The 25,891-nt window shown below is 64.0% G+C and overlaps 6 protein-coding genes across 7 annotated transcripts; 4 read left to right on the plus strand and 2 right to left on the minus strand.

Annotated features, from left to right (window-relative positions):
• Window positions 1–380: 380 nt before the first annotated feature.
• WNT1 (Wnt family member 1) lies at window positions 381–2,107 on the minus strand. The gene is made up of 4 exons (XM_054397068.1): window positions 2,007–2,107; window positions 1,503–1,756; window positions 1,017–1,282; window positions 381–869 (listed from the first exon to the last, which is right to left on the minus strand). The coding sequence occupies exons 1-4, from the start codon at window positions 2,105–2,107 to the stop codon at window positions 381–383; spliced, it is 1,110 nt and encodes a 369-aa protein (XP_054253043.1).
• Window positions 2,108–6,019: 3,912 nt separating this feature from the next.
• ARF3 (ADP ribosylation factor 3) lies at window positions 6,020–7,252 on the plus strand. Of its 2 annotated transcripts, XM_054397141.1 has the most exons (4): window positions 6,020–6,167; window positions 6,430–6,540; window positions 6,663–6,787; window positions 7,091–7,252. In XM_054397141.1, exons 1-4 carry the CDS (start codon window positions 6,020–6,022, stop codon window positions 7,250–7,252), a joined length of 546 nt encoding a protein of 181 aa, XP_054253116.1. The 2 variants fall into 2 exon arrangements, with proteins under 2 accessions (XP_054253116.1, XP_054253117.1); XM_054397142.1 differs by lacking the exon at window positions 6,430–6,540.
• A 2,396-nt stretch (window positions 7,253–9,648) lies between these two features.
• On the plus strand, window positions 9,649–11,561 carry FKBP11 (FKBP prolyl isomerase 11). The gene is made up of 6 exons (XM_054397125.1): window positions 9,649–9,759; window positions 10,198–10,263; window positions 10,823–10,910; window positions 11,028–11,061; window positions 11,203–11,273; window positions 11,344–11,561. Exons 1-6 carry the CDS (start codon window positions 9,649–9,651, stop codon window positions 11,559–11,561), a joined length of 588 nt encoding a protein of 195 aa, XP_054253100.1.
• A 289-nt stretch (window positions 11,562–11,850) lies between these two features.
• Window positions 11,851–14,022, minus strand: CCDC65 (coiled-coil domain containing 65). Its single transcript, XM_054397069.1, has 8 exons — window positions 13,888–14,022; window positions 13,645–13,812; window positions 13,407–13,576; window positions 13,139–13,277; window positions 12,834–13,031; window positions 12,537–12,755; window positions 12,309–12,461; window positions 11,851–12,183 (listed from the first exon to the last, which is right to left on the minus strand). Exons 1-8 carry the CDS (start codon window positions 14,020–14,022, stop codon window positions 11,851–11,853), a joined length of 1,515 nt encoding a protein of 504 aa, XP_054253044.1.
• Window positions 14,023–14,574: 552 nt separating this feature from the next.
• Window positions 14,575–16,784, plus strand: RND1 (Rho family GTPase 1). Its single transcript, XM_054397120.1, has 5 exons — window positions 14,575–14,694; window positions 14,800–14,887; window positions 16,085–16,194; window positions 16,307–16,441; window positions 16,539–16,784. The coding sequence occupies exons 1-5, from the start codon at window positions 14,575–14,577 to the stop codon at window positions 16,782–16,784; spliced, it is 699 nt and encodes a 232-aa protein (XP_054253095.1).
• Window positions 16,785–17,763: 979 nt separating this feature from the next.
• On the plus strand, window positions 17,764–24,874 carry DDX23 (DEAD-box helicase 23). Its single transcript, XM_054397058.1, has 17 exons — window positions 17,764–17,804; window positions 18,276–18,499; window positions 18,606–18,704; window positions 18,830–18,926; window positions 19,042–19,107; window positions 19,233–19,371; window positions 19,481–19,614; window positions 19,690–19,802; window positions 19,890–20,033; window positions 20,248–20,473; window positions 21,203–21,348; window positions 21,662–21,839; window positions 22,095–22,337; window positions 23,213–23,364; window positions 23,773–23,881; window positions 24,018–24,192; window positions 24,298–24,874. The coding sequence occupies exons 2-17, from the start codon at window positions 18,276–18,278 to the stop codon at window positions 24,519–24,521; spliced, it is 2,469 nt and encodes an 822-aa protein (XP_054253033.1). The 5' UTR covers window positions 17,764–17,804; the 3' UTR covers window positions 24,522–24,874.
• The last annotated feature ends 1,017 nt before the right edge of the window (window positions 24,875–25,891 follow it).

Genomic DNA, 25,891 nt, shown 5'->3' on the forward strand with positions numbered 1-25,891 from the left:
TATTATCTTTAATTATATAAAAAAGGGCCTGGGGCCAGCAAAGAGCAAGATGGGATTGAGGGGGTGGCATCAAACCATCCACAATAAATATTTTATTTACAGCGACAAGGGGACCCCCTACCCAGAGCTACAGCAGCCCAGGGGCCTGCCAGGGGTGGTGCATGACACTAAGCCCCCACAGGCCAGCTGTTGACCCTGGGACAGGACTACTCGCCAGGAGGGAAGGGGGCGGGGGTGTCCCTCAAGGTGCAGCCAACGCACCCAACCCATGGGCATCTTCTTCAAACCAGCTGTGCACCCGTCATGGGGGAGCGTCACAGACCCCCCCCTCGGGGATGGGTAGAGTGGTCGCTGGGGGAGGGCGGGGGGGCCGAGGGATCTCACAGGCATTCGTGCAGCACCTGCGTGTTGGTGCAGTTGAGGCAGCTGACGTGGCAGCACCAGTGGAAGGTGCAGTTGCAGCGCTCGGTGACTCGCTGGGTGCGGGTGCGGTACCCACGCCCGCAGCACAGCAGCTCGCAGCCATCCAGCCCCGGCGAGGAGCTGTTGCAGAAGCGCCCGGCGGTCCCGGCCGTCCCCATCTTCCCGCTGTAGGTGCAGAAGTTGGGGGACTTCTCGAAGTAGACGAGGTCTTGGGGGGAAGGGGGTTTGTGGGCCGGGTTCTCGGGTTCCAGATGGTGCAACTCCACCCTCGACGCCCGGTTGCTGCCCTTGTTGCCGTAGATGACACGGGAGGCGCCGTCGAAGCGGTCCTTCAGCACGTCCCCGACGGCGCGGAAGGTCGGCAGCCGCATCCAGCAGGTGCGGACGGTGCAGGAGCCTGACATGCCGTGGCACTTGCACTCCTGCCGCATCTCCGAGAACACTGTCTGGAAGAAATTGATAAGGGATGGGTGGGAAACAATGAGCAGCTTGGCTTGGGGACAGGCTGAGGGGTCTCAGCCGCCATGCTCATCCCTGCCACCCCACGCCTCACCCCCAGCTTCATTGCTGCCCTTTGCCCGCTGTGCCCTCACCATGCGCCCAGCCTCGTTGTTATGCAGGTTCATAAGGAAGCGCAGGTCTCGGCCCTTCTCGCTGGAGTCCACAAACTCCCTCCCAAAGAGCCGTCCGAAGTCAATGTTGTCACTGCAGCCTCCCCAGTGCCAGTCGGGCCCCCCAGGACCGCGGCGCCGATAGTCACAGGTGCAGGACTCGATGGAACCCTCCGAGCAGGACCGGGCCACCGAGTGTGTCACACCAGCGCTGGTGATGGCGAAGATGAAGGCTGTCTCCCGGCAGCCTGCAGAAGGGAGTGGGGCCTCAGGGTGCTGCTCAGGGTTGGAGAGGGGGCACCCACCAGCATGCCCCCAATCTGCAGCCATAATGGTCTGGGGATGGGCTGAGGGTCGGGTGATGCCCAGGGATGAACCAGGGGGGTGCTTTGCCAAGCATCCCAGTGAAGGGGTGCAACGGAGAGGATCTAGGGCAGCCCCTGCAACCACCTCCCGTGGGGGGCTCACCCCGGTTGACGATCTTGCCAAAGATGTTGGGCCCCTGGGAGGTTGGACAGTTCCAGCGGCGGTTGCGGAACTGCCACTTGCACTCCTTGATGGCTGTCTGGAGGCCAGAGCTGACGCTGTGCAGGATGCCAGGGTTCTGCCGGATCAGTTTGCGCTGCTTGCGGCTCAGCAGCTGCAGGCTGGGGTCCAGCACCAGCTGCACGTTCTTGGAATCGGTCAGCAGGTTGGTGGAGGAAGCCACGTTGATGATGCCCCTGTAGCACAGAGAGTGCCCATGGCCACCACCGAGGGGTTCCCAGCATTCCCACTTCAACCCCCTCCTGGCGCACTGCGACCTCGCTTCCTTCTACTCTCCCTCACCTCAGCATCATCCCACCCGGGGGACGCGGGGGGTGGGTATCGCACCTGCACACCCCACAGCTGGCTACGGGGCCACTGTCGCTGTCCTGGTGTCAGCCCCAACTCCCCACAGCCCTATCCCGGTGCCGGTACCGGAGGACTCACCACCACCGGCCGCTGTTGTTGACTGCCAGCGTGTTGGAGAGGGAGGAGAGGGCCAGAGCCCAGAGCGCCCGCAGCGCCAGCCCCAGCGCGGCCGCTCGCATGACTCCGGCCCCGCCGGCCCCGGCTGAGTGCGCGGGCGAGTGCCCGCCCGGTATTTATGGTGCCGCGGAGCCCCCGGCCCGGCCGCTACATCCACGTGTGTTTCCGGACGCGCGGGGCGCGGGCGGCTCTGGTGAGGGGGGGGACGCGAGGAGCGCCGGCCGGGCTGGCACCGGCAAGGGCACCGGGCTGCGGACGGTGCCCTGGGTAGCGGTGTCGGCAGTGCGGTGCCCGGTGCTATCCGTCCGGTTCCAGTGGCGCGGCGTCGGGCGGTCTGTGAGCAATGCCCAGTGCGCGGTGCCCGGCTGTCTGTTCACGACACTCGGTGCTTGGTGCCCGGTGCCGGTGCTTGGCTGCCTGTATTTGGTCCCTGGTGCCCGGTGCTCTGCAGTCCCTGAGTGATACCCGATGCCCGGTGCCGACGATCGCCAGTCCGAGCACGGTGCACGGTGCACGGTGCTCGGTACCGGTACTTGCTGACTGTTGTCGGTGCTCTGTGCCCAGTACCGGTACTCGGTGACTCCCCGGGGAGATGGCTCGGCTGGACTCGGTGCGGCGGGTGCGCAGCGCTCAGCACCCGGCAGCATCTTCCAGTCTCTTCCCTCTTATAGGGGCGGCGCGGAGGGTCCCCATGGGCCGGTCCCTCCGAGCGGGGCCTCCCCGCGCCCTCGTCCTAACAATGGGGAGCGGCGGAGCCGCGGCACCTCTTACGGGGCGGTGGGATCGGCGGCGCCGGGCCTGTCCGTCACGGCCCGGATTAGCCCGGCGGGTGGCTGCGCCCCGGCCCCGTGCCCAGACCTGGAGGGGGGAACACCCGGCTGCCGCCCCTCGCCCTCCCCCACTGCCCTGCGCACACGCTTTACCGGTACCGGCACCGGCAGCCCGGCACGGCCCGGCCTGGGACAGCTCCTGGCGTAAGGAGGAGCAAATCACGGAATAACCCGAGATGGCCTGGGACAGTTCCGGGCGTATGGGGGAGAGAGGGGAACGAGGATAGCCCGGGATCCCCCGAGACAGCCCGGGGCGCACAGGACAGTGGAGTGACGGGATATCCCGGGGTAACCCCGGATGCACAGGAGTGGCAGAGTCCCGGGACAGCCCAGGGAACACCCGAGGGGCAGGATCCCGGGACAACCCGCCCGGACAGCACAGGGAAACACGAACCCAGGACAGCCCGGGGATGCCGTCCCGGGACCCTCGGGTTCAGTTTTTGGGAACACGGGATGCAAAGCCCCCCGAGACGCGGGACCGTCTGGGCTGTGCCTGTCACACGCCGGTGCCAGTCCAGAGTCCCCGGACCTCTTTTTGGTCTGTGCCGCCAACTGTACGCGTCCGTTCCCGGTGAGACCGGGTGCCCGCGTCCTCTCGGGGCCAGAACGGCTGAGGACAGGGCCCGACCACCGGCACAGTACCCTGGGCCCCCCGCGAATGTGCCCATAGATGCGAGCAACACGGTCCCGCACATCCCACCTGCCCCTGGGCACCTGCTCAGGGCCGGTACCGAGTGGCGGATGGGCAGAGGACGTGGGGTGACAGGGCAGCGGGTGCCCACGGGCAGGACTCGGTGAAGCAGAGCAGGTGCTGACCCACGACTCGGTGGGAACCAGGGTCTGTCCCTGCCATCTCCCACCCGGGAGGGTGTGAAGTCCCTGGTGCGGGGCGAGCTGAGCACCGCCCCCACGCACACGTTGTGGCGGCGTTTTGGAGGGGGTGTAATCCTCCCGCCTCGGTTTCCCCGGACCAGTCATGCGAGGCCGGATTATCTCTACTCCCCGTCACGGCCCGGGGACGCCGCTCACGGTTTCAACTCAAGGACGGACAAAGGACCGGCGGCGGTGTGTGTGTGGGTGTCTCGCACCGGCCCCTCGCCTGACCCTGGCCCTCGAAATCCCCCAGCCAGGAGGTGCTCGGGGCCGCCCCGGAGACTGCTTTAGGACGACAGCTCCCGCCCCCCCTCCCCGCCTCCACACCCCGGTTCTCGGCCGGGCCAGGCAGTGTCCGCGCCCTCGGGCCGCCGCCCCGTCGGGGCTCCCGGGGCTGAGGTCAGCGGCCGCGGGGAGGCCCCGGGGTGCGGCCGAGAGGGCCCTGCCCGGGGCTATGCCACCAGCGGCGGAGACCAAGCGCAACCCCTCCCCCCTCCCCGTTCCTCTTTGCGGGACCCTCCCCGGTGTCGCCGTTCCCCAGCGGACCCGCTGCCCACTCCCCCGCCCCTTCCGCTGCCTCGACAGCCCCCTCCGCCCGGCGTCGCCGCTCTCCCTCCATATCCCCTCTGCCGCCCCAGGCAGCGGGAAAGGCGATGCTCGGGACCCTCTCCCCGGTCCCGGGATGTCCGCTGGAGCAGCGGGTTCGGGGGTGCCCGGTGGGTGCATCGGGGGTGCTGAGCGGTTGCCGCAGCCGTCGGGGTGGCCGGTGCTGGCGATATTGCCGGTGCCCCCGGGAGCAGCCGCCCTTACCTGCCAGTCCCGCCGCACCGAGCCAGGATGAACGGTACCGTCAGTACCGTATTGGGCCTGGGCGGGGGTCTCCAGCCTTGCCGGGGACCTCTCTGTGGGGGAGGGTCATCCTCGGGTCCCCTATGCAGTTACGGGGGTCCCCGGCCCACCGGGGAAGCACAAGTGACCCCCCCCCCGCCCGCCACAGCCACCCCCGGACAACGCTCTACCTGGGGGGGAGGGCACCGGGACCCCCTCCTTAACCTCCACCCCCCCTCCTGGTGCAGCCCCCCCCCGCCCTGCTGCAGCCGCTGCCATGGGAACGGCTCCCGACTCTCGCGAGCTCGATGCCCTCCGCCCCGCGCGCGCCCCCGGGCCCGGTGCGGATTTTAAGCGGTGGTAGAGGAGGCGGGGGAGGCCCGGAGTCAGCGGGGACACACACACCCACACACACCGGGAGCTCTCGCGAGATCGGCGTGATCGGGGCCTCCGCTTCCGGCGGCGGGAGCGGTGCAGAGTCAGCTGCGGGCGGGGGGCGCCAGCGGCACCGGCACCAGGTGCGGGGGGGTCCGCAGCGGGCAGGGGGTGGGCATCGGGGCGCTGAGCATCGGCGTGAGGCGCTGCGGCTGCGGACACCGCATCGGGGGGGGGGGAGGGGGGAGTGTGCAGCGGGTTCGGGGGTGCCCAGTGGGTACATCGGGGGTGCTGAGCACCGGCGAGGGGGGGAAGCATTGAACCTTGCGGGCGGCATCGCACCGGGGGGGAAGGGGACGATGAGGTGTAGCGGAAGGGGCCCGGGGAGGCGGGCAGCGCCCGTGGGGCTGTGCGGCGGGCGGGGGCGAGGGGCGATGCGGTTCGGGGGAGAGGGGGGTGGCCGTGATTTGGGGGTGCGCTGCAGTGTCGGGGGAGGGAGTTCTGCGTTGGAAAGGCACAGTGACAGCGGGAGGTGGGGGGGGCAGAATGCTGCGGGCTGAGGGTGCAGGGAATTCGGGGCGCGTCGCGCCGAGGGGCAGAGATGGGGGGGGGGGCCGGGGGCGGGCGGCAGCCCACAGGCAGGAGGGGCAAGCTGCGGTGCGGTGGGGAACGGCCATCGGCGAAGGTGCAGGACCTGGGGGCAGGACGAGCACAGGCTAGGGGGCGCAGGGTGGGGTTGTCGGGACCCTGAGACGGGGCTGTGCACCCCCCCGGGGAGGGCTGGGATCTGTGCCTCAGTTTCCCTGGAGTGCAGAGCTTAGGCTCGTAGGGTGCAATGCGAGTAGGGTGCACCCCACCAGCACAGCCTCCCCATGGGATGCATGGTCTCATCCCTGGCCCCCCACCCTGGGTCCTTCAGGAGGACATTGTGATCAGCCCCCTTGGATTACAGAGAATCCCCGAGGCTCCCATCCCCAGTTCTCAGGGCCCCTTCCTCCACCCAGCACCTGCCCCATGCCCCCGCAGGATCTGGCCTCTCCTGCGGACAGAGCCAGCGCCACTGTCACCATGGGCAACATCTTCGGGAACCTGCTGAAGAGCCTCATCGGGAAGAAGGAGATGAGGATCCTGATGGTGGGGCTGGATGCTGCTGGCAAGACCACCATCCTCTACAAACTGAAGCTGGGGGAGATCGTCACTACCATCCCCACTATAGGTGTGCAGGCGTCCGGGGGGCCATCCCTGGGCAGGGGGGGATGACCTTTTCCTACCAGGGCTCTGCAGGAAGGGACTCATGGCCCCCACATGCCTCTGTTTTCCCTCCACTGTTGTTCCTTTTCTGGAGACTTTCAAGACCCATCTGGATGTGTTCCTGTGCAACCTGTGCTGGATTCTATGATCCTGCTCTGGCTGGGGAGTTGGACTCGATGACCTTCAGAGGTCCCTTCCAACCCCTAACATTCCTCTGATCCCTGCAGGGTTCAACGTGGAAACAGTGGAGTACAAGAACATCAGCTTCACCGTGTGGGACGTGGGTGGGCAGGATAAGATCCGGCCCCTCTGGAGGCATTACTTCCAAAACACCCAGGGTAGGTCCTCCCCCAGCCCCTGGGGACATAGCAGGGAGGGGACCAGGGGTGAAGTGGGCAGTGGGGTGGGGGGAGGCCAGCCAGATCCTGCCCTCCCAGAGGTGCCCACTCACTCTGGCCAGGGCTGATCTTCGTGGTGGACAGCAACGACCGAGAGCGGGTGAACGAGGCACGGGAGGAGCTGATGAGGATGCTGGCAGAGGATGAGCTGAGGGACGCTGTCCTTCTGGTTTTTGCCAACAAGCAGGTGGGTCAAGGGGTAGGGGGCACGTGGTGCCATGGCCAGGGTGTTGGGGTGGGTGTCTGGATGCCTGTGACAGAGGATTTCAATCCCCAGGGTGCCAGGACCATATCCATCCCCATGATGTCAGGGCTGGTGACTCTCATCCTCCTGGCAGGCCTGTGCTCCTGTCTGTAGTGCCAGGGAGAGTGCCCATCCCCATGTTGTCAGGGCTGGCATCAGCCCCTCCCAGCCCTGTTTGCAGCAGCAGGGTGCCAATCTCCATGGTGCCAGGACGGGTGGGTCATGACCCCTTGCTTTCTGCCCCAGGACCTGCCCAATGCCATGAATGCTGCGGAGATCACAGACAAGCTGGGGCTGCACTCCCTGCGCCACCGCAATTGGTACATCCAGGCCACCTGTGCCACCAGTGGGGATGGGCTCTACGAGGGCCTCGACTGGCTTGCCAACCAGCTCAAGAACAAGAAGTGAGCTGGCATAGCCCTGGCCCCCTCCCCGGGGCTGTGCCAGGCCCCCCCCCAGCTGACCCCTCCCTGCCCTGGTTGGGTTTTTTGCTTTCTTCTGGCACCGGTTGCTCTGGGGTTTTTTCCGCCTTTTTTTTGGGGTCCCCTGGGTTCCCCTCAGATCTCCTGTGTGCGTGCGTGGAAATATTGGCTCCATTTGACCCACTGAGGGGGGCAGAGCCCTGCCAGAGGAGGTGGCTGGGGGGTGGGGGGATGGACAGGGGCCACCTCAGTGCTGCCCTGCCTGGGGTGGCTGTGCCAGGGCACCTCCAACCCCTTGCATGTCCCTGCACCCCCTACACCTTCCTCTGGACCAAATGTGGGGACAGCAGAGCCTCGGGGGGGCGGCATTTGGGACCATACACACACCCCCAGTCCCACCCCCCTCTCCCAGCCCCATGCCCCCCCCCCCCAACCCCAGGGGGTCCCACGTGTCCCTGACCCTCCCTCCATGTCGCTTCGAGGCAGGTCTCCTCCCAGCAGCGCAATCCCTCTGGGGGGGGAGGCACAGGGCTGTTGGGGGACCGTCATGGTCTTTGTCCACCCTCACCCTCCACCCCCAAGCTGTGCCTCCTCCCAACCCTGGCTGCCTGTGCCCTAACCCGATGCCAGCATAGTGATTGTATGTCCCTGCCCCTCACGGACGGACAGACAGATACTGTACCCCCAACCCTCCTCCTCCCCCCCCTCCTTTGGCACCGTATTTATACCCCCCCCGCCCCGGTCTGTGCTTGGTGTGAAGTGTCGCTGCGGCTCTGCCCTGTCTGGGGACCTGTGTCCTCACCCCCTCCCTTCGCCCCATGCCTCAGAAGGTGGGTGACATCCCCCCCCCCTTGGATATTAAACTTGTTTTATGTAGCACTGCCCCCACAGCTTTTCTTCTGCAGCCTCTCCCCCCAGCCTGGGGGTCCTGCAGGTGGGATGGTGATGGACAGCCCCAGGCTGGGTTTAATTAGAAAGAGCTTAGTGAGGGTGAAGGGGGGGGAGTTGGTGGGTGGGTGAGGGGGTGCACACGCATCCCCCACACACACTTCCCAGGCTCATCTTCAGGGGAATATTGGATGAAATGGTAAATCCCATTAGTGCTAATCCCAGCCAGGGCGTGGGGACGGTGCCAGGACTGGAATGGGCGCAGGTGAGGCTTAGTGTCCCACTCCCTCCCTGCCTGGGAACCAGCCGAGTCCCCGTGTCCCCTCTGGGTTGGATTTTGGGGGGACTCTTTGTCTCCATGACCGCCCCCCCCCGTGACAGTGAAACCAAGCTGGGGTGCAGCTGGGGAGTTGTTGCTTCCCAGGCCACTGCCATGTGCTGGTTGATGACACTGAGCTCTGCTGCGGTGCTAGATGGATGCTGGTGGGGGGACACGCTAGAGTGGGGGTGACCAGGGCTTCCCAGTGGGCTGAGAGTTGGTCCCAGTCTGTTCCCAGAGGTAGGGCTGGTGGCTTTGTCTGGCAGGGGCCAGTCCGGTGCTGACCTGCTGGCCCTAATCCCATTAGCCCTCCCCAGCCACCAGCCCGGCACCGTCATCCCCACCCCTCGGCAACCGGGGCTGGTATGTGGGTGCGCCGGTGGGGCCGGCGTGCCGATGCCGTCGTCCAGGAGCCGCTGCCGCCGACGGGGCCACCGCTGCTGTCAACGGGGCCTACAACAACAACAACGGGACCACCACCAACGGAGCCACTACCGCTAACGGCGTTAACACCATTGCCGCCGTGGCCCCCTCCGCCCTCCCGAGCTGGGGCTGCTCCCCGTCTCCAGGCTCTTCCTCCAGCCCTGGGTCTGCGGTGTCTCCCCAGGAACAGGGATGTGGGGGGTTCTGGGGTGGATCTGGCTCCTCACAGGGCTGCAGCCTAGCCCAGAGTACCCTCTATCTGCAGCTGAGGAGGGTCTGGGCTTCCCTGGTGCTGCGCGGCATGGGGGAGGAGGGGTGGAATTGGTGCTGGGGTGCCTGGGGAAGGGATGCTCTGCACCCGCTGTGTGCTGGGGAGGGGCCCGGGGTACTGCTGGGTGCCGGTTGCTTCAGGGTTTGCTGCCTTCTGCTGGCACCGGGTCCCGCCGGTGCCGGTACAAGAGGCGCTGCACCCAGCCGGGGCTCTGGGACGAGCTCTCATCGCGACCCTCCCCCCCGCTCTCTCCGGACCCCCCGCCCGGGGTGGGCAGGGGCGGCCGTCTCAGCCCGAGACCACCAGGATGATCCCCGGGCAGAGACGGACGCCCGGTGCTAGGACCGAAGCACGTTCCGGCCGGCCTGACGGCGTGTGATGTCCCGCTGCTGGCAGAGGCGGGGCCGGAGGGGCGGGGCCCGGAGGCCGTGCCAGGGCGGGCGGGGCGGTCCCGATACCTCACGCCGTAGCCATCCCGGCCATGCCGCCCCCCGTCGCGCTGCTGTTCCTGGCGCTGCTGCTGCCGCCGCTGCCCGCCGCTGCCGAGAGCGAAACCGAAAGCGGAGGCCGGGCCCTGCGGCTGGAGACGCTCGTGAGCTTCGTGGGGAACGGGGGGGAACCGGGACTGCACGGGGAGCACCAGACACCGGGGGCCTCCGTTTGCTACCTTGGACGGGGGTTTGGGACCGAAAGGAGGGACAACGGCGACGCGGCGGGGAACGAGAGCACCGGCGGGACATTGTTGTCCGGGTGGTGTAGAAGGACACCGGGGAGCCCCGCCTGGGGGGAGGGGGTCCCGGGGCACCGGGAGGACCGGGCTACAGAGGCGGAGTACGGGGAAGACCGGGCTGCGGAGGGAGAGCACCGGGAGGGCCGGGACGCGGAGGGAGGCACCGGGAGGACGGGCGGGAGCTTGGGGGTGTCCAGAGCTCACGGAGCGCTCGTGGGAGCTGTGAGCGCGGGGGTGTGCGTGGACCCCGAGGCTGGCGGGGAGGTCCTGTCCCGGTCTCCCGGTGACCTCCCGTTGCAGGTGTCTCCGCCTGAGGGCTGCACGGAGCTGTCGGCGCCGGGGGACACGGTGCACATCCACTACACGGTGTGGGGGGGCGGTGGCAGGAACACGTCAGCAGAGTTCCCAACGCCGGCCCGGGCGCGGCGGGCGGGGCGGCTCGGGCACGGCCGGGGAGGCCCGGGGTTGGCACCAGGGTGGGCATGAGAGTGGCACTGGGCTGGCCCTCAGCTGGCATCGGGGTGGGCATGGAGTTGGCACCAGACTGACGTTGGGATGGCACTGGGACTGGCATTAGGACAGCACTGGAGTGTGCATAGGGATGGCACTGGGACAGGCATGGTTGCACATCCAGGAAAGGCCCTGGGTGGCACCTGGATTGTCACAGGGATGGCATGGGGACTGGCATAGAGGAAGCCTCAGCATGGACATGGGTTGACACCGGGATCAGCATGGAGATTGCCCTGGGATGACTCTGGTACTGGGAATGGAGATGCCCTCAGGGTGGCACTAGGTTTAGCAGCAGGGTAGCCCTGGGACTGGCCCTGGGGTCAGCACCAGAGTGGCAGTGGGACCACGATGGGGACAGCCCTGGGGCAGAACTGGTGCCATGGCCGTGGGGTGAGCATTGCCTGTGTCCCCACAGGGCAGCCTGGAGGATGGCAGAGTCATTGACAGTTCTCTGAGCCGGGACCCGCTCCAGGTGGAGCTGGGCAAGCGCCAGGTCATCCCTGGTGAGTGAGGGGCTGGGGGACACTGGGGGATGTAACCAGGATCTGGCCAGTCCTCCTGGGCTGGGGGATGCCCCTGGCTGGCCCCACTCACCCCTTCCCCTCCTTCTCTCCTTGCAGGCCTGGAGCAGAGTCTGCTGGACATGTGTGTGGGGTAAGGCTGACAGCAGCGTGGGGGGCAGTGGGTTGGGGAGGGGGGCAATGCCTACCCTCATGCCCCCAGGCACGGTTCAGCAGGCATCCAGCCCTGCTTGGTGCTGGTGCCAGGGTGGCAAAGAGTCTCTGACTGCTGCAGGGAGAAGCGGAGAGCCATCATCCCCCCACATCTGGCCTATGGCAAGAGAGGCTCCCCTCCCACCATCCCAGGTGAGTGCAGTCCCAGAGGTCCTCAAGGAGTCCTCTTGGGACCCCCGACTCAGGCTGTGTCCACCCCCAGGCGATGCAGTGCTGCGGTTTGAGGTAGAGCTGGTAGGGCTGTCCCGGGCCAGCTACTGGCAGAAGGTGGTGAATGAGGTTGTGCCACTGCTGTGCCTGGGGCTGGTGCCAGCCTTGCTGGGGCTCATTGGGTACCACCTCTACTGCAAGGCCAGCAGCCCCAAGCTCTCCAAGAAGAAGCTCAAGGAGGAGAAGAGGAACAAAGCCAAAAAGAAATAAAAGCTTCCCCTTGGCATCTTTGGCTACTTCATGCCCAGCCCTGGGAGGGTGTGGGAGGGCACAGAGCAGCAGGAGGGAGCTGTTGACCCCCCCGCAGCTTGCTGCCTGCTTGTGTCAGACCTGGGTGGGAGGCTACAGAGCCACTCCTGCTTGGTGTGTCCCAGAAATAGGACTCCTGAGCAGATTTTTGGGCTATAGTTTAGCTCTTTTCTGTCACCTCTGAGCAGTCCCAGTGTCTGGCGTGTCCCCAAGTGCCATGTAGGATGCCCAGGTCTGCAGGAGAAGATTCTCAGCTGATGCCAGGAGAGCTGTGGGTGCAGTCCAGGCTTTTGTCACCTCTCAAAAGGCTGCTGGGATGTGCATCACTCTGGTGATCTTGTGCAGAGTCCCCTCCAGCATGGGGCAAGTCCCTGGGGATGTGCTGAATGGTGAGGAGTGGGTTGGGCTCGCCTGGCACCTCCTGGTTGCCCGAGATCCCTCCCAGGTACTGCCCAAGCAGCTCCCGCAGCCACCGGTTCCTCTTCCTCAGGGCCTCCTGCTCCTGGCCCAGTGCCTGCTCCTCCAGCTTGGCCTTGTTGAAGCACTGCCACAAGAGCTCTAGCCCCACATAGTCCTGCAAGGCCTAGCAGAGAGGCAGGGAGAAGGGTTGGGGGGGGGGTCCCCAGCCTGCCCACATGCCAACTGGGCTGTTCCCAGGGTCAGATCTCTCCTATGGTAGCGTTTGGAACCCTGCTGCTGCTACCTCACCTGGGCCAGGGGTTCTGTGGGTGTTTCCTTGAGGACTCGTTGGGCATCTTGCTGCTCCCCCTCTGCCAGTGGGGAAGAGTAGAAGGGCAGAACCTTCTCCTCCTCTGTCTCCAGCCTGTGGCACATCTCAGCCAGCCTCAGGACATGCTGGGCCTGGGCAGGGGTAGGGGTATGAGTGAGGGCAGGGTGGGAAGGGACAGTGACACCCCCCTGGTGCTCTCCCCTCACCTTCTCCACCACCTTCCTAAGTGTCTTCAGGGCAGTGTTGCTCTGCAGGATGAGCCTGGCCAGGTCCCCATGCACCTTGGTCCTGGCCTGGTTCATTTTGCTCTGGAGCTCCAGGAGCTTCCCGAAGACTCTTTCCTTCTCCTCCTGCCCCTGCTTGGTCTGCTCCTCACTCTCCAAGCGCTGAGCTGCAAGCTGGCCCTTAGTGGCTATCACCAAGTCCTGGGGACAGGCAAAATGTAAGCAGATGAGGTGGGGGGGTGTGGTGCTTCCGAAGCCATACTTACGCCCTGCCACAACCTGGAGCTTCTTCAGCTTCTTGGTCTGCATTGTGATGTCCATGGAGGTCTTCTTGTCCTTCTGCTTCAGCGCCTTCAAAGCGATTTTTGGGTGCTCGCTGGCCTCTGCATAGCTCTGTGCTGCCCTCTGGAACTTCTCCCAGAGGACCTCCAGCTTGTTGGTCACCTGTGCATGACTGTACTGCTTCTCCAACAGGTTCTGGGGACAGACACAGGGCTAGGTGACCAACCCCCACCACCACCCAACCCTCACTGTGTGCTCTGCTCCCAAGTCCTAAAATGCTCCTGGCCAGTTCCTGCCCCTGCCTTGTTCTTGAGTTCAGCCTGGACACTCTGGAAATTCTGCTCAGCCTCATGGTAGTTCTTGATGTAATTCTGCTCTGTGGCCAGCACCATGTCCTGCAAGGAGCAGCTTTCTCGCTCATGCTGCTCCAGGATGGTTTTCCTGGGGGAAACAGGAGGGAGCTGCTGCCAGAGGGAACCTGTTGTGGCCCTGACCAGGCCATGAGAGGGCTCAGCCCCAGAACACGACAGCCAGCAGGTGCTACTGCTGTCCCTCTTCAAGCTCCTGTACCTCTCAGCCTCAAACTCCAGCTTCAGCACCTCCAGCTGGGCCTCATACCCATCCTCCAGGCACCTCAGGCGGCAGCGCTGGAGCTGCAGCAGGCAGTCGATGTTGTGCAGGTGGCTGTGCAGTGCTTGGGCCTGCTGCTCCTCTGCTTCCTCCAGGTCTGTGGCCAAGGACTGTGGAGGTTTGGGTGGGTCAGAGGTGGACCCTGGCACCAGCCCCACCTCACCAGCCCCACACTCACCTCAATGACATTGTCCTTGCCATCCATCACCTGTGCAAAGGTCTGGCTGAGGATCTGGATGTCCTGGTGCAGCTCCCTGTCCTTGGCCTCCCGCAGCACCACTCGCCATTGTGCATTGAGCTTGTGGAGGTTCAGGGCACTGCTGTGCTTCTCCTTGGCCAGCTTGTCCTGCATGGAGGGCCATGAGTGATGGGAGGGGGACAGGGAAGGTGTGGAGAAACCCCCTGCCAACCCCCTACACACCTTCAGGAACCGGCTGAGCAGCTCCGCCTTAGTCTTGGCTGCTTGCTCCTCGGCCAGCACTTGTTTCTCCAGCAGCAGGAGCCCGTCCTCGGCTGACATGGGGGCTGCTGCCTCTGGGTGCTTCTTTGGCAGCATGGAGGCTAGGCCCGGGCACACGGTGTGAGAGGAAGGGGCGATACCCAAGGTCCCAGCCGCGGCTCTGCCGTTCCCCCCTGCCCACTCCTACCTCCTTTTCTTGAGGTTCCCCCGAGACCCCACTACTTTGGGGTACCCCCACATCCCATTGCCCTCGCACCCTTCTGGTTATTATCCCACCCCCTCTCAACTTGGGGGTCCCGCTCTCCCCATCCTGGTACCAATCGCGGCCACCCAATACCCTCGAGCTCAGCGGCCGGCGTCGGTGGGACCGGTGGGGTCCCCTAGCAACCGCTACTTCCGGTCTGGGGCGGGAGCAAGGCTCTACTTCCGTCCGCTCACAAACAGGCGCTCCCTAGCCTGAAGGAGCAGCTTCGCACCCAAAGAGGCGGCTCCTGGCAGTCCCCCGATTCTCTGCCATTGGCCGGCGAGCCGGCAGCAGCGGCGGCGATTGGCAGGGCCCGGCGCCGGCAGGGTATATAAGGGCGCTGCGGCGGCCGGGCTCAGGGCTGGAGGTAGGCTGTGAGGACAGCGCTTGTCGCTGCCGCAGCCATGCGGGAACGGAGGTCGGTACCGGCTGCCCCGGCCCGCTGTAAGCTGGTGCTGGTGGGCGACGTGCAGTGCGGCAAGACGGCTATGCTGCAGGTGCTAGCTAAGGATTGCTACCCCGAGGTGAGACCGGGGTCGGGACCAAGCAAGGGGGACCGGTAACGGGACAGAGGGAGAACCGGGGACCGGCAGCTGGACCGGCCGCTGACGCTCTCGGTGCCGTTGCAGACGTACGTGCCCACCGTGTTTGAGAACTACACGGCGTGTCTGGCCAGCGAGGAGCAGCGGGTGGAGCTGAGCCTCTGGGACACCTCCGGTACCGGGGTGGGGGCGGGGGCTGGGTCCTCTGCAGTACCGGGAAAGGGAGAAGTCCTAGCCCCGGTGGGGAGCGATGAGGGCGCTTGCTGGGGGAAGGTGGCCTGAGGTTTTGGGGAGGAAGGGGAGACACGGGACAGGCCTGGGATTTAGCGGGAGGCGGGAGGGGGCTGCAGCGGAGGCGGGGGGGCAGTTGATAGCTGCAGTGGGGTGCATCTGGGGGAGCTGGTTCAGGATGAGGGGGCAGGTCCTTGGGACTGGGAGACACGGGGGGTTTGGAGGGGGTCTGCCTGCCAGCTAGTGAATCCCTGGAGACTGGCTCTGCGGGGAGCACCCAGGCACAAACTGGGAGGGTACGGGGCTGACCCCTTCTTAGAGGGGTTCTCCACGCTAGTATGAGGCCCCCCTTTAGGTAGGGTACGGGATACCGATTCGCCTCCCTCCTCCCCTCGCTGGGGCTGCCTTTAAATGCTGGGGGAGGAAATGGGGCATCCTTATATTGCCCTTCCCTGGGCATCCCCTGAAGGGGTTGGCGTAGGGGGAGCGGGACCGGAAGGGGACCGGGGCGGCCCTGCCTTGGTGCTGCAGTGTCCCCCCTCCGTCAGAGGGGGGGTCCCCGCCACCCGCGGTCCCCGCGTTGCTATGGCGATGCGCTGGCGCAGCCTCTTTGCTATTCAGCTCACGGAGCGTCTGGGCTGCAAAACCCCTCCGAGGCCTTTCGGGGTCCGAGGCGGCGAGGGAGGGGCCACCCCCACACCGGTAGGGGTACCCCTCTGTCCCCCTGTGCACCGCCTCCCCTCTGCCCCCCCCCCCCCCCCCCCCCCCCCCGCCCTGCTCTCCCCAGTGCGGTGCTGGTGTCCAAGCTCCCCAGGGACCCCGTGGAGGTAGCAACGCTGCCTCTCTGTGTACCAGCTGCCCCCGACACCTCCCTCCTGCTGGGGGGGGGGGGGGGGTGTCCCCGGGATGGGGGCTGTTACATAAACACCGCGGGATCTATTTCCTGCTGCCTGGATGGACTGTGGCGATGTCAATGCCTTGCAGGGAGCAGAGGTGGCATTTTGGGGGGGCTCTAGAGCTTTATGCCCTCCACTGCAGGTAGAAGAGGGGTTGGATCTCTTTGCAAACAACCCCGGCCCGGGGGGCTAGGTCTCATGGGGAGGGGGGAACCCTGCAGTGACACCCCCGCCTTTCCTCCCAGGCTCTCCCTACTATGACAACGTTCGTCCCCTCTGCTACAGCGACTCAGATGCTGTCCTGCTGTGCTTCGACATCAGCCGACCTGAGACCCTCGACAGCGCCTCCAAGAAGGTGAAGGCTGGTGGGGGCTGTGGGGGGAACCCTTTCTGGGATGAGGAGGGGACTGTTTTGGGGTTCCCCCTTGCACTGACAGCACCTCTGTTCCCTCCCCCCAATCCTGCAGTGGAAGACAGAAATCCTGGACTATTGCCCCAACACAAGGGTGCTGCTCATCGGCTGCAAGACAGATCTCCGGACAGACCTGAGCACCCTCATGGAGCTGTCCCACCAGAAGCAGGCCCCCATCTCCTATGAGCAGGTTGGGGGGGGGGAGGGTGGGTGGCAGGTGGGGTCCCCTCCCGTTGAGGGGTGGTTTTGGAGGTGTGGTGCTGTCCTGACACAGGGTTGGGTTGTAGGGCTGTGCAGCTGCCAGGCAGCTGGGAGCGGAGAGCTACTTGGAGTGTTCTGCTTTCACCTCGGAGAAGAGCGTCCACAGCATCTTCCGCACTGTGTCCGGCATCTGCCTCAGCAGAACCCCCCTGCAGCCCCCCAAGAGCCCCCCACGCAGCCTTTCCAAGAGACTCCTGCACCTGCCCAGCCGCTCTGAGCTCATCTCCTCTGCCTTCAAGAAGGAAAAAGCAAAAAGCTGCTCTGTCATGTGAAGGGGGGGCACATGAATGCCTCCCCCCCAAAACACACACACAAAGCCCCCAGCCCCCCTGTGAGGCCCCAGCATGGGGTTGGGGAGCTAGATCGGGCCCTGCAGCCCCCTTCCCAAGGAGGAAGGGAGGTGCCTGCTGCCCTCCCATCACATACTAGACCCCTACCAGCCCCCATCCTGGGGTGTAACCCCCATGGAGCTGCTATGGGTCAGGGTCTGGGGGGGGGACCCGGGGAGGGTGCTTGACAGGTTCTCCCCAACCCCGGGTGGACTCATCTTGTCCCTTCACCTCATCCCTCATCTGCTTCTTGACCCTGGTGGGGAGGGGAGGTGCTGGGGGGGTGTTTTATGGACTGTCTTGGGGGGTTGGGGGTGTCTGTTCCATGGTCAGTGTTATTAAAAAGCTTATTTATTACCAGAAATATAATACCCACCCATATGCAGCGGGTGCCTGGCCCTCTCTTTGGGGGGGTGGGGGTGTTGGGATCCACCCCAGGGTGGGGTCCCTCTGTCACCAGTGCCAGCAGGGAAGGGTGACAGCAGCACTGATGTGTGACCGTGCTGTCATTTGTGGGTGGTAACGCAGAGGACAATGTCCCTGGGGTGGGGAAAGGTTGGGGGGTAGGGGTTCTGGTGCTGTTGGGTGCTTCCTGTGCTGGGGCCGGGAGGAGAAATCCCCAGAAGATCCCAGTGGGGCTCCTCCATGGCTCTGCCTCGATCCATCCATCTGGTGCATCGGAGGGACTCAGGGAGGCTGGGGGGGGAGCAGGAGAGATGGAAGGGCCTCGCGCGACCTTATGGGGTGCGGAGGGCCGTGGGGACAAGGACGCGCTGGGATTTTGGGGTCCGCGGGCTCGGGGCGCTACGCGGCGGAGGGATCGGGGGACCGCAAGCGCGCGAGGGCTGCCGGGGTTTGTAGTCCCGGTGCGGAGGGAGAGGTCCTGGCGTGCGCCGTGCCGACATGGCGGCGACGATGACGACGACGACGGCAAAACGCTGAGGCCTGGCCCGGGAAGCGGCGGTAAGCGCGGGATGGGGAACAGCGGAGGGGTACCGGAGGGCATTGGGAGGCTGCCGCCGCTGGGGTCGCCCTCAGGAAAGCCCTGGGGACCCCCCGTAGGCCCAGGGAGGGTGGAGGAGCCCATGATCGCGTCGCCAGTACCCAGGGCAGGGCCTGTATCCCTGGGTCTCTCAGGCCCCCCCCTCCCTCCCGAGATCCCCTTGTCGCAGCACCCCTGGGTTCTCCAATCCTTCCCGCATCCTTCACAGGTTCTCTGTCCCCACTGGATTCCCCGGCCTTCACCGATCCCTCCCCGGTTCTCCACAGTACCCCGTCGCTTCCCCCCAGATCCTTCCCTACACTTCCGTAATCCTCCAGTACACTCCCCGGACTCTCCGGTGTTGCCCTTGGGTCCCTCAGCCGTCCCTGGTCCTTCCCCGTGGCCCCCAGGTCCCCCAGTCCTCCTGCTCTGTCTGATTCTCTGCACCGCAGATGGCCGGGGAACTGACGGAGAAAAAGGACCGGGACGCGTCCCCTCTCAAGGAGGAGAGGAAACGCTCCCGCTCCCCAGACAGGGATAGGGATCGGGATCGGGACCGGGATCGAGATCGGGACCGCAAGAGTTCCCCCTCCAAGGACAGGAAGCGGCACCGGTCCCGAGACAGGAGACGGGGCAGCCGGTCCCGGTCCCGGTCCCGCTCTAAGTCAGCAGAGAGGTGAGGGGTGCTGGAGGAGCTCCACAGCTCGCTTGTATCCACAGTGGTCCCACGAAGGGGCAGGTGTGGAGGGCTGGGGCCATGCCTTGACTGCCCTGCTCCTCAGGGATCGCCGACACAAGGAGCGTGACCGGGAACGGAGCAAGAAGGACCGGGATCGGGAGAAGGATGGGCACCGGCGGGACAAGGACAGGAAGCGGTCGAGGTGAGCCCTAGCTGGTTTTGGGGTGACTCTGTTCCCTGTAGGAAGTGTTGTTCTGGGTGAAGTGGGGGGTCAGGGTGACCCTGGGCTGTGCTTGGTTCCTGATTCCTCTCCATGCTTTTGGGAAGTTTGTCCCCAGGCAGGGGGAAGGATTCCAAGTCCCGGAAGGAGAGGGACTCACGGAAAGCAGAGGAGGAAGAGGAGGATGCCCTGAAAAAGGAGAAGGTGAGGAGGGAACAGGGTGGGGACTTGACTGGGGGTGATTTGTGGTTGAGACGATCACTGATGAGGCTCAAGGTCCCTGTTGGGGACTGCTGACAGCTTGGCCTCACATTTGCAGGCCCAGCCACTGTCCCTGGAGGAGCTGCTGGCAAAGAAGAAGGCTGAAGAGGAAGCAGAAGCCAAGGTAGGAGCAGGGTCCCTCCCATGCCCTACCTGCAGCTCAGGGTGAATGTTTGGGCGGAAATCTTGTCCTGGTAGTGAGGGGGTTGTATCCAGGCCCAGTTTGAGCTTTTTCCTCTCTTGTTCCAGCCCAAGTTCCTGTCTAAGGCCGAGCGGGAGGCTGAGGCTCTGCGGCGGCGGCAGCAGGAAGTGGAGGAGAGGCAGCGGCTGCTGGAGGAAGAGAGGAAGAAGAGGAAGCAGTTCCAGGAAATGGGGAGGAAGATGCTGGGTAAGGTGATGTTCCTCACTGCAGGCCATGAGGGGCTGAGGCAGCACGCCCTGAAGCCTCTCAGCCTTGGGGTGTACTTGGCTCTGAACCCCCTTCCCCTGCTCCCCAGAAGACCCCCAGGAGCGGGAGCGCCGGGAGCGCCGGGAGCGCATGGAGCGGGAGACCAATGGCACAGAGGATGAGGAGGGCAGGCAGAAGATCCGGGAGGAGAAGGACAAAAGCAAAGAGCTCCATGCCATCAAGGTAGCACTGAGGGTCAAGATGGAGAGGGTGAGGGGGGTCTGGCTTTGCTGCCCACTGATGCTGTCCCATCCCCAGGAGCGGTACCTGGGAGGGGTGAAGAAGCGGCGCCGCACTCGGCACCTCAACGACCGCAAGTTTGTCTTTGAGTGGGACGCCTCAGAGGACACTTCCATCGACTACAATCCCCTGTGAGTGGGGAGTGCCCCTCGGGGGTTGCTCCTGGCAGGGTGTAGGGCAGCTCCAGCCCTGCCCCTGACCCTCCCACCCCACTATAGGTACAAGGAGCGGCACCAGGTGCAGCTGCTCGGCCGTGGCTTCATCGCGGGGATCGACCTGAAGCAGCAGAAGAGGGAGCAATCGCGATTCTACGGGGACCTGATGGAGAAGAGGAGGACTCTGGAGGAGAAGGAGCAGGAGGAGTGAGTGCTGAGGGCTGGCTGGGCTGCTGGCTGCCTCTGTTTGCAGCTTTGAGGTGGCTTTAGGCTGCAGCATGTTCTGGGGTGGCTTTGGGCTGCAGAATGTTCTGGGGTAGGTGGCTTTGGGTTGCTATGATTGGGTGGCAGGGTGATTCCAGCCTCCTTAGAGGGTGAGGCCTGTCCCCTTCCTCATGCTCATCCTTGCCCCCCCACCCAGGGCCAGACTGCGGAAGCTGCGGAAGAAGGAGGCCAAGCAGCGCTGGGACGATCGACACTGGTCCCAGAAGAAGCTGGATGAGATGACAGACAGGGACTGGAGAATCTTCCGTGAGGATTACAGCATCACCACCAAGGGGGGCAAGATCCCCAACCCCATCCGCTCCTGGAAAGACTCCTCCCTGCCCCCCCACATCCTGGAGGTCATCGACAAGTGTGGCTACAAGGTGGGTGTAGGGAAAGGGGCAGCAGCCAGCTGGAGATGAGCCCAAGCAGTGTACTCAGATGGGCAAGAAGGCCACTAGCAGCCTAGCCTGGATCAGCAGGAGCAGGGCAGGGATTGTGCCCTGGAGTGGGCACTGAGAGGCTTCACTTTCAATCCTAGGGTCAGTTTCAGGCTCTTCACTGTAAGTTGACATCAAGGGGGCAGAGCAGGGCCAGAAAAGGGTGAAGAAGCTGGGGAAGGGTCTGGAGAACAGGGCTGGGGAGGAGCACCTGAGGGGCTTGAGGCTGTTTAGTCTGGAAAAGAGGAGAGTGAGGGAAGAGGGGAGACCTCATTGCTCTCTGCAGCTCCGTGAGAGGAGGCTGGAGCCAGGTGAGGTTGGCCTCTGTCAAAGAGCAAGGGACAGGATAAGAGGAAATAGCCTGAAATTGTGCCAGGGAAGGTTTGAGTTGGCCATGAGGAACAATTTCTGTTTTCCAAGAGTGGTCAGGCACTGGCCCAGCCAGGGAGGTGGTGGAGTCCCCATCCCTGGAGGTATCCCAGAGCCCTGTGGCCATGGCACTTGGGGCCATGGTTTGGTGGCCATAATGGTGCTAGGTTGATGTTGAACTCGATGCTCTTGAGAGGTCTGTTCCAACCCAACCAATTCTCTGACTGTGAGATTTGAGCAGGGGGAGGGGTTGGAGGGTCGGAATGGAAGTTCTGCTGCCCAACCTGCTACTGCCCTCTGCAGGAGCCAACCCCCATCCAGCGCCAGGCCATCCCCATTGGCCTGCAGAACAGAGACATCATCGGTGTGGCTGAAACCGGCAGTGGCAAGACCGCAGCCTTCCTGATCCCCCTGCTGGTCTGGATCACCACCCTGCCCAAGATTGACCGGTAGGAGACATGGCCATGGGGCACCACTGGGTAGGGGGCAAGCCTGGCACTGTGGGTGACACAGAGGTGGAAGCTTAGCACCATGGGTGGCACAGGGGGCAGGAAGCCCAATACCATGGGTAGCATGGAGGGTTAGAAGCCTGGTACCATGGGTAGCATGGAGTATGGGAAGCCTGGCACCGTGGGTGACATGGAGGGGGGAAGTGTGGCACCGTGGGTGATGCAGAGGTCAGGAAGCCTGGCACTGTGGGTGACACATGAGGCAGGAAGCCTGGCACCATGGGTGACATGGGCACATTCTGCCACACTGCAGGATTGAGGAGTCAGATCAGGGGCCTTATGCCATCATCCTGGCCCCCACCCGGGAGCTGGCCCAGCAGATTGAGGAGGAAACCATCAAGTTTGGAAAGCCACTGGGCATCCGCACGGTGGCAGTGATTGGGGGCATCTCCCGCGAGGACCAAGGCTTCCGTCTGCGCATGGGCTGCGAGGTGAGCCTCAGCCCCTGGCGGGGAGCAGTTCCACTCTGTGCTGTGGGCACAGATGGCACCAGCCTGGAAAGAACCCTCCAAGCTCATCCTACCCACCCCCACTGCAGTCAGCAGGGACATCCCCAACTAGATCAGTCCAGGGCGGGGGGGGGGGTAGGCGCACCAAGTCTGGTGTTAAACATCTCCAGGGATGGGAGGTTCAAGCACAGCCCTGGGAAAGCTGGGCAGCATCCAAGCCTTGTGTGCCTTCCCTAGATTGTCATTGCTACCCCGGGGCGGTTGATTGATGTGCTGGAGAATCGGTACCTGGTGTTGAGCCGCTGCACCTACGTGGTGCTGGATGAGGCTGACCGCATGATCGATATGGGCTTTGAGCCTGATGTGCAGAAGATCCTGGAGCACATGCCTGTGACCAACCAGAAACCTGACACTGACGAGGCTGAGGACCCCGAGAAGATGTTGGCCAACTTTGAGTCGGGGAAGCACAAGTACAGACAGGTAGGTGCAGGTGGAGAGCCCTCGAGGAGGCTTCTTCAGCAGCTTCATCACCTCTGGCCCTGGCTCTGGACTTGGTGATCTTCAGAGGACCCTTCCAACCCTTAACGTCCTGTGATCCTCTGATCCTGAGATCCTCTGATCCTGAGATCCTCTGATCCTGTGACAGTGTAGAACCTCAGCCAGTTTGCTAAGTGTCCTGAGGTGCATTCAGAAGAGTGTGGTTGAGAGAGGTTCTGCTCCTCCCCCTCCTCTATGTTGTCCTCAGTCCAGTTCTGGGCTCCCCAGCTCCAGAGCAGCAGGGAAGTGCTGGGGAGAGTCCAGAGGAAGCTGGGGAGATGCTGAGGGACCTGGAACAGCTCTTTGAGGAACAAAGGCCTCATGAGAGCCCTGGGGCTGAGAGCCTGCAGAAGACCAGCCCCAGAGGGGATCTGAGCAATGCTCAGCAAGAGCCAAGGGTGGGGGGCAAGAGGCTAGGGCCAGACTGTGCTCAGTGGTGCCCAGGGACAGGGCAAGGGGCACAAAGTGGAGCCCAGCAGATTCTGCCTCAACATGAGGAGAAACTCTTTGATGTGAGGGTGCTGGAGGCCTGGAGCAGGCTGCCCAGAGAACTTGTGGAGTCTCCTCTGGAGAGCTTCCAAAGTCCCCTGTCCATTGTGCCCCTGGGCAAGCTGCTGTGGGTGCCCTGATAGAGCAGGGTGGGGTTGGCACTGGGTGAGTTCCAGAGGTCCCTTCTCACCTCACCATGCTGAGATTCCGGGGCATGGCTGCTCCCTCAGGGGTGAGAGATGGAAGATGGGGACAGAGAAGAGGACATGGAGGTGGCAACCACACTGCTGTCTGCAGGTGCCAGCACTCCTTCTGCCCTTCCCTTGCAGACTGTCATGTTCACGGCCACCATGCCCCCAGCCGTGGAGCGCCTGGCACGCAGCTACCTGCGGCGCCCAGCCGTGGTCTACATCGGCTCCGCTGGCAAACCCCACGAGAGGGTGGAGCAGAAGGTGTTCCTGATGTCCGAGTCAGAGAAGAGGTACAGAGAGGGCTGCAGTGGGGACAGGATGAGTCCTGGGGGCTGGGCTGCAGGCTGGTGAGGGTGAGGGAGCTCTGTGAGAGGCTTCAGTGAGGTTCCTCAACCTCTTGTCACTCAGGATGACATGGGAATGGATTGAAGCTGGGAGAGGGGAGATTGAGAGTGGAGATGAGGAGTAAATCCTTGAGAGTGAGGGTAGGGAGGCACTGGAACAGGCTGCCCAAAGAGGCACTGGAACAGGTTGCCCAGGGAGGCTGTGGCTGCTCCTTCCCTGGAGGTTGGATGAGGCCTGGAGCAACCTGGGCCATTGGGAGGTGTCCCTGCCTATGGCAGGAGATTGGAACTGGGTGGTCTCGAAGGTCCCTTCCAACCCAACCCATTCCATGCACCTCTCCTCCTCCCCAACAGGAAGAAGCTGTTGGCCATTCTGGAGCAGGGCTTTGACCCACCCATCATCATCTTCGTCAACCAGAAGAAAGGCTGCGATGTGCTGGCCAAGTCCCTGGAGAAAATGGGGGTGAGGCTGCATCCCCTCGGCTGGAGGGGGTCACAGGGAGCTCCTGCACCCCCATCCCTAGGTGGTGTGGACTCTGTGGGGTGGTTCTGGCTCCCACTGTCCCCCAGCTAAGCCTCCCTCCTGTCTTGTCCCACAGTACAATGCCTGCACCCTGCATGGTGGCAAGGGCCAGGAGCAGAGGGAGTTTGCCCTCTCCAACCTGAAGGCCGGAGCCAAGGACATCCTGGTGGCCACCGACGTGGCCGGACGTGGCATTGACATCCATGACGTCTCCATGGTGGTCAACTATGACATGGCCAAGAACATCGAGGGTGAGTTGGGGTCTCTTTGGCTTTGGGAAGGGTGATGGGGAGCTGGAGAGGAGTGCCAAGGCCCTGCCTTGCTGACCCTTCCCACCCTATGTGTCCGCCCTGCAGATTACATCCACCGCATCGGGCGGACAGGCCGAGCGGGCAAAAGCGGTGTGGCCATCACCTTCCTCACCAAGGAGGACTCCACTGTCTTCTACGACCTGAAGCAGGCCATCCTGGAGAGCCCAGTGTCCTCCTGCCCACCCGAGCTGGCCAACCACCCCGATGCCCAGCACAAGCCTGGCACCATCCTCACCAAGAAGCGGCGGGAGGAAACCATCTTTGCCTGAGTGCCCGAGGCTGGCATCCCCCCCACTCCATTGCCCCGTTGGGAACAAGGAGACCAGCAGGGCTGGCAGGGGCTGACAGGACTTTTCTGGCCACTCTTCAGGCAGCTTTCCCTAGCCCCCTGCACAGCCAGGACTGCCAGCAGCAGAGACTGGGGGGCCGCCACTGGCCGAAAATGTGCTTTCTGTTCTCCCAGTGCCCCTTCACACCTTCCCCACAGGCTGGTGGAGCTGCAGGTGGCTGTTAGCAGAGGACAGGCTGTCCCCACCTGCCCACTGCCAGGACAGAGCTGGCACTGGACTCCATGTGCTGTGCTCTGGGAGCCCTGATCCCTTCCTCCTATTTTTAGCTGCAATTCCAGGCTGCAGGAATAAAACCCAGCAGCTGCCAGCATTGCCTTCTCGTCTCTTTCCTTCCATTGTGCCCCTTGGGTGCCATCTCCTAGTGGCCAGCAGTGCCCCTAAGGCCACTCATCACCCACCTGGCACTGTCCCCCAGCCCAGCCCAGTGTCCCCCAGCTCCAGACACACAGACACCAGGACCTCCGAGCACTCTGTGTGTTTCTGAAACCAGTTACAGGGAAATTGGTGCTTTCTACAAAAGAAATTGTAACAAATCTGTGCCCCCCATTCCCCACTGAAGGTCCAAGGTAGTTGGGGTGGAGGAGGAGGGGAGGGGCTCGGACCCTCTGCCTGAGCAGCTCCCAGCCCGGGGCAGTGGGAGCCTATTTACAGGACTGGTGACGTGCAGTGACAGCTACAGGGGGAGGGGAGTGATGGGGACACAGGGCAGCAAATGTGGGGAAGGAGCAGACCCCCCTGCCCCATGCAGGGTCCAGCCAGTCCCCCCACTTTGTGCCCAGTACCCCGCTAGGGTTGGGGGGTGGGTAGGAAGGGGTTTGCAGTGACCAGGAAGGGAGAGGTCAGTGCAGAGCAAAGCGACTGCAGTGGCCTGCTGGACCTCCCAGGGGGTCCATGCAGGGGCAAGGGTGGGGGCAGACCAAGCCCCGAGGTGGGGACCAGGCACCTTCCCCTTCTTCCTCAAGCCTCCGTGGGATGGGGGGCCTGTAAAACTGCCCCCCCTTCCCGCAGCCCACAGGTCTTTTCAAGTGGGTGGTGGGCACCTCTTGCTTGTGGCCACTATGCAGAGAATGAGGCAACCTGCGATGCTGGGATGGGGGGGAGAGTTGACGCCAAGCAGGGAAACTGAGGCAGGGAGAAGGCAGGTGACTGTCCCCAGGTCCCCAAGAGCTTGTAGGAGGGGGGAGGGACCACCTGCCCCTCTCTCCCCTGCCCCCACACTGTGCTTATGGCTGAAGACGTGCCCAGGGCATGGGCATGAGGAAGCTGCCTGGAGGAGTTTCCCCGAGAGC

The sequence above is a fragment of the Indicator indicator genome, chromosome 41 (assembly GCF_027791375.1).
Source record: "Indicator indicator isolate 239-I01 chromosome 41, UM_Iind_1.1, whole genome shotgun sequence".
In the NCBI taxonomy this organism is placed as follows: domain Eukaryota; kingdom Metazoa; phylum Chordata; class Aves; order Piciformes; family Indicatoridae; genus Indicator; species Indicator indicator.

Bases quoted from the DNA above. Each gene is read 5' to 3' on its own strand.
- WNT1 (XM_054397068.1), bottom strand. From the start codon at position 2,107: ATGCGAGCGGCCGCGCTGGGGCTGGCGCTGCGGGCGCTCTGGGCTCTG. The intron at 1,283-1,502 runs GTGAGCCCCCCA...TCCCTTCTGCAG, and splicing joins TGGCAAGATCGTCAACCGGG to GCTGCCGGGAGACAGCCTTC. The intron at 870-1,016 runs GTGAGGGCACAG...AATTTCTTCCAG, and splicing joins ACAACGAGGCTGGGCGCATG to ACAGTGTTCTCGGAGATGCG.
- ARF3 (XM_054397141.1), top strand. From the start codon at position 6,020: ATGGGCAACATCTTCGGGAACCTGCTGAAGAGCCTCATCGGGAAGAAG. The intron at 6,168-6,429 runs GTGTGCAGGCGT...TGATCCCTGCAG, and splicing joins CACTACCATCCCCACTATAG to GGTTCAACGTGGAAACAGTG. The intron at 6,788-7,090 runs GTGGGTCAAGGG...TTTCTGCCCCAG, and splicing joins TGGTTTTTGCCAACAAGCAG to GACCTGCCCAATGCCATGAA.
- FKBP11 (XM_054397125.1), top strand. From the start codon at position 9,649: ATGCCGCCCCCCGTCGCGCTGCTGTTCCTGGCGCTGCTGCTGCCGCCG. The intron at 9,760-10,197 runs GTGAGCTTCGTG...CTCCCGTTGCAG, and splicing joins CCCTGCGGCTGGAGACGCTC to GTGTCTCCGCCTGAGGGCTG. The intron at 10,911-11,027 runs GTGAGTGAGGGG...CTCTCCTTGCAG, and splicing joins CAAGCGCCAGGTCATCCCTG to GCCTGGAGCAGAGTCTGCTG.
- CCDC65 (XM_054397069.1), bottom strand. From the start codon at position 14,022: ATGCTGCCAAAGAAGCACCCAGAGGCAGCAGCCCCCATGTCAGCCGAG. The intron at 13,813-13,887 runs GTGTGTAGGGGG...CCCTCCATGCAG, and splicing joins TGCTCAGCCGGTTCCTGAAG to GACAAGCTGGCCAAGGAGAA. The intron at 12,462-12,536 runs GTGAGGGGAGAG...ACCCCTGCCCAG, and splicing joins TTAGGAAGGTGGTGGAGAAG to GCCCAGCATGTCCTGAGGCT.
- RND1 (XM_054397120.1), top strand. From the start codon at position 14,575: ATGCGGGAACGGAGGTCGGTACCGGCTGCCCCGGCCCGCTGTAAGCTG. The intron at 14,888-16,084 runs GTACCGGGGTGG...CTTTCCTCCCAG, and splicing joins GAGCCTCTGGGACACCTCCG to GCTCTCCCTACTATGACAAC. The intron at 16,442-16,538 runs GTTGGGGGGGGG...GTTGGGTTGTAG, and splicing joins CCCCCATCTCCTATGAGCAG to GGCTGTGCAGCTGCCAGGCA.
- DDX23 (XM_054397058.1), top strand. From the start codon at position 18,276: ATGGCCGGGGAACTGACGGAGAAAAAGGACCGGGACGCGTCCCCTCTC. The intron at 20,034-20,247 runs GTGAGTGCTGAG...CCCCCCACCCAG, and splicing joins GAGGAGAAGGAGCAGGAGGA to GGCCAGACTGCGGAAGCTGC. The intron at 24,193-24,297 runs GTGAGTTGGGGT...TCCGCCCTGCAG, and splicing joins CATGGCCAAGAACATCGAGG to ATTACATCCACCGCATCGGG.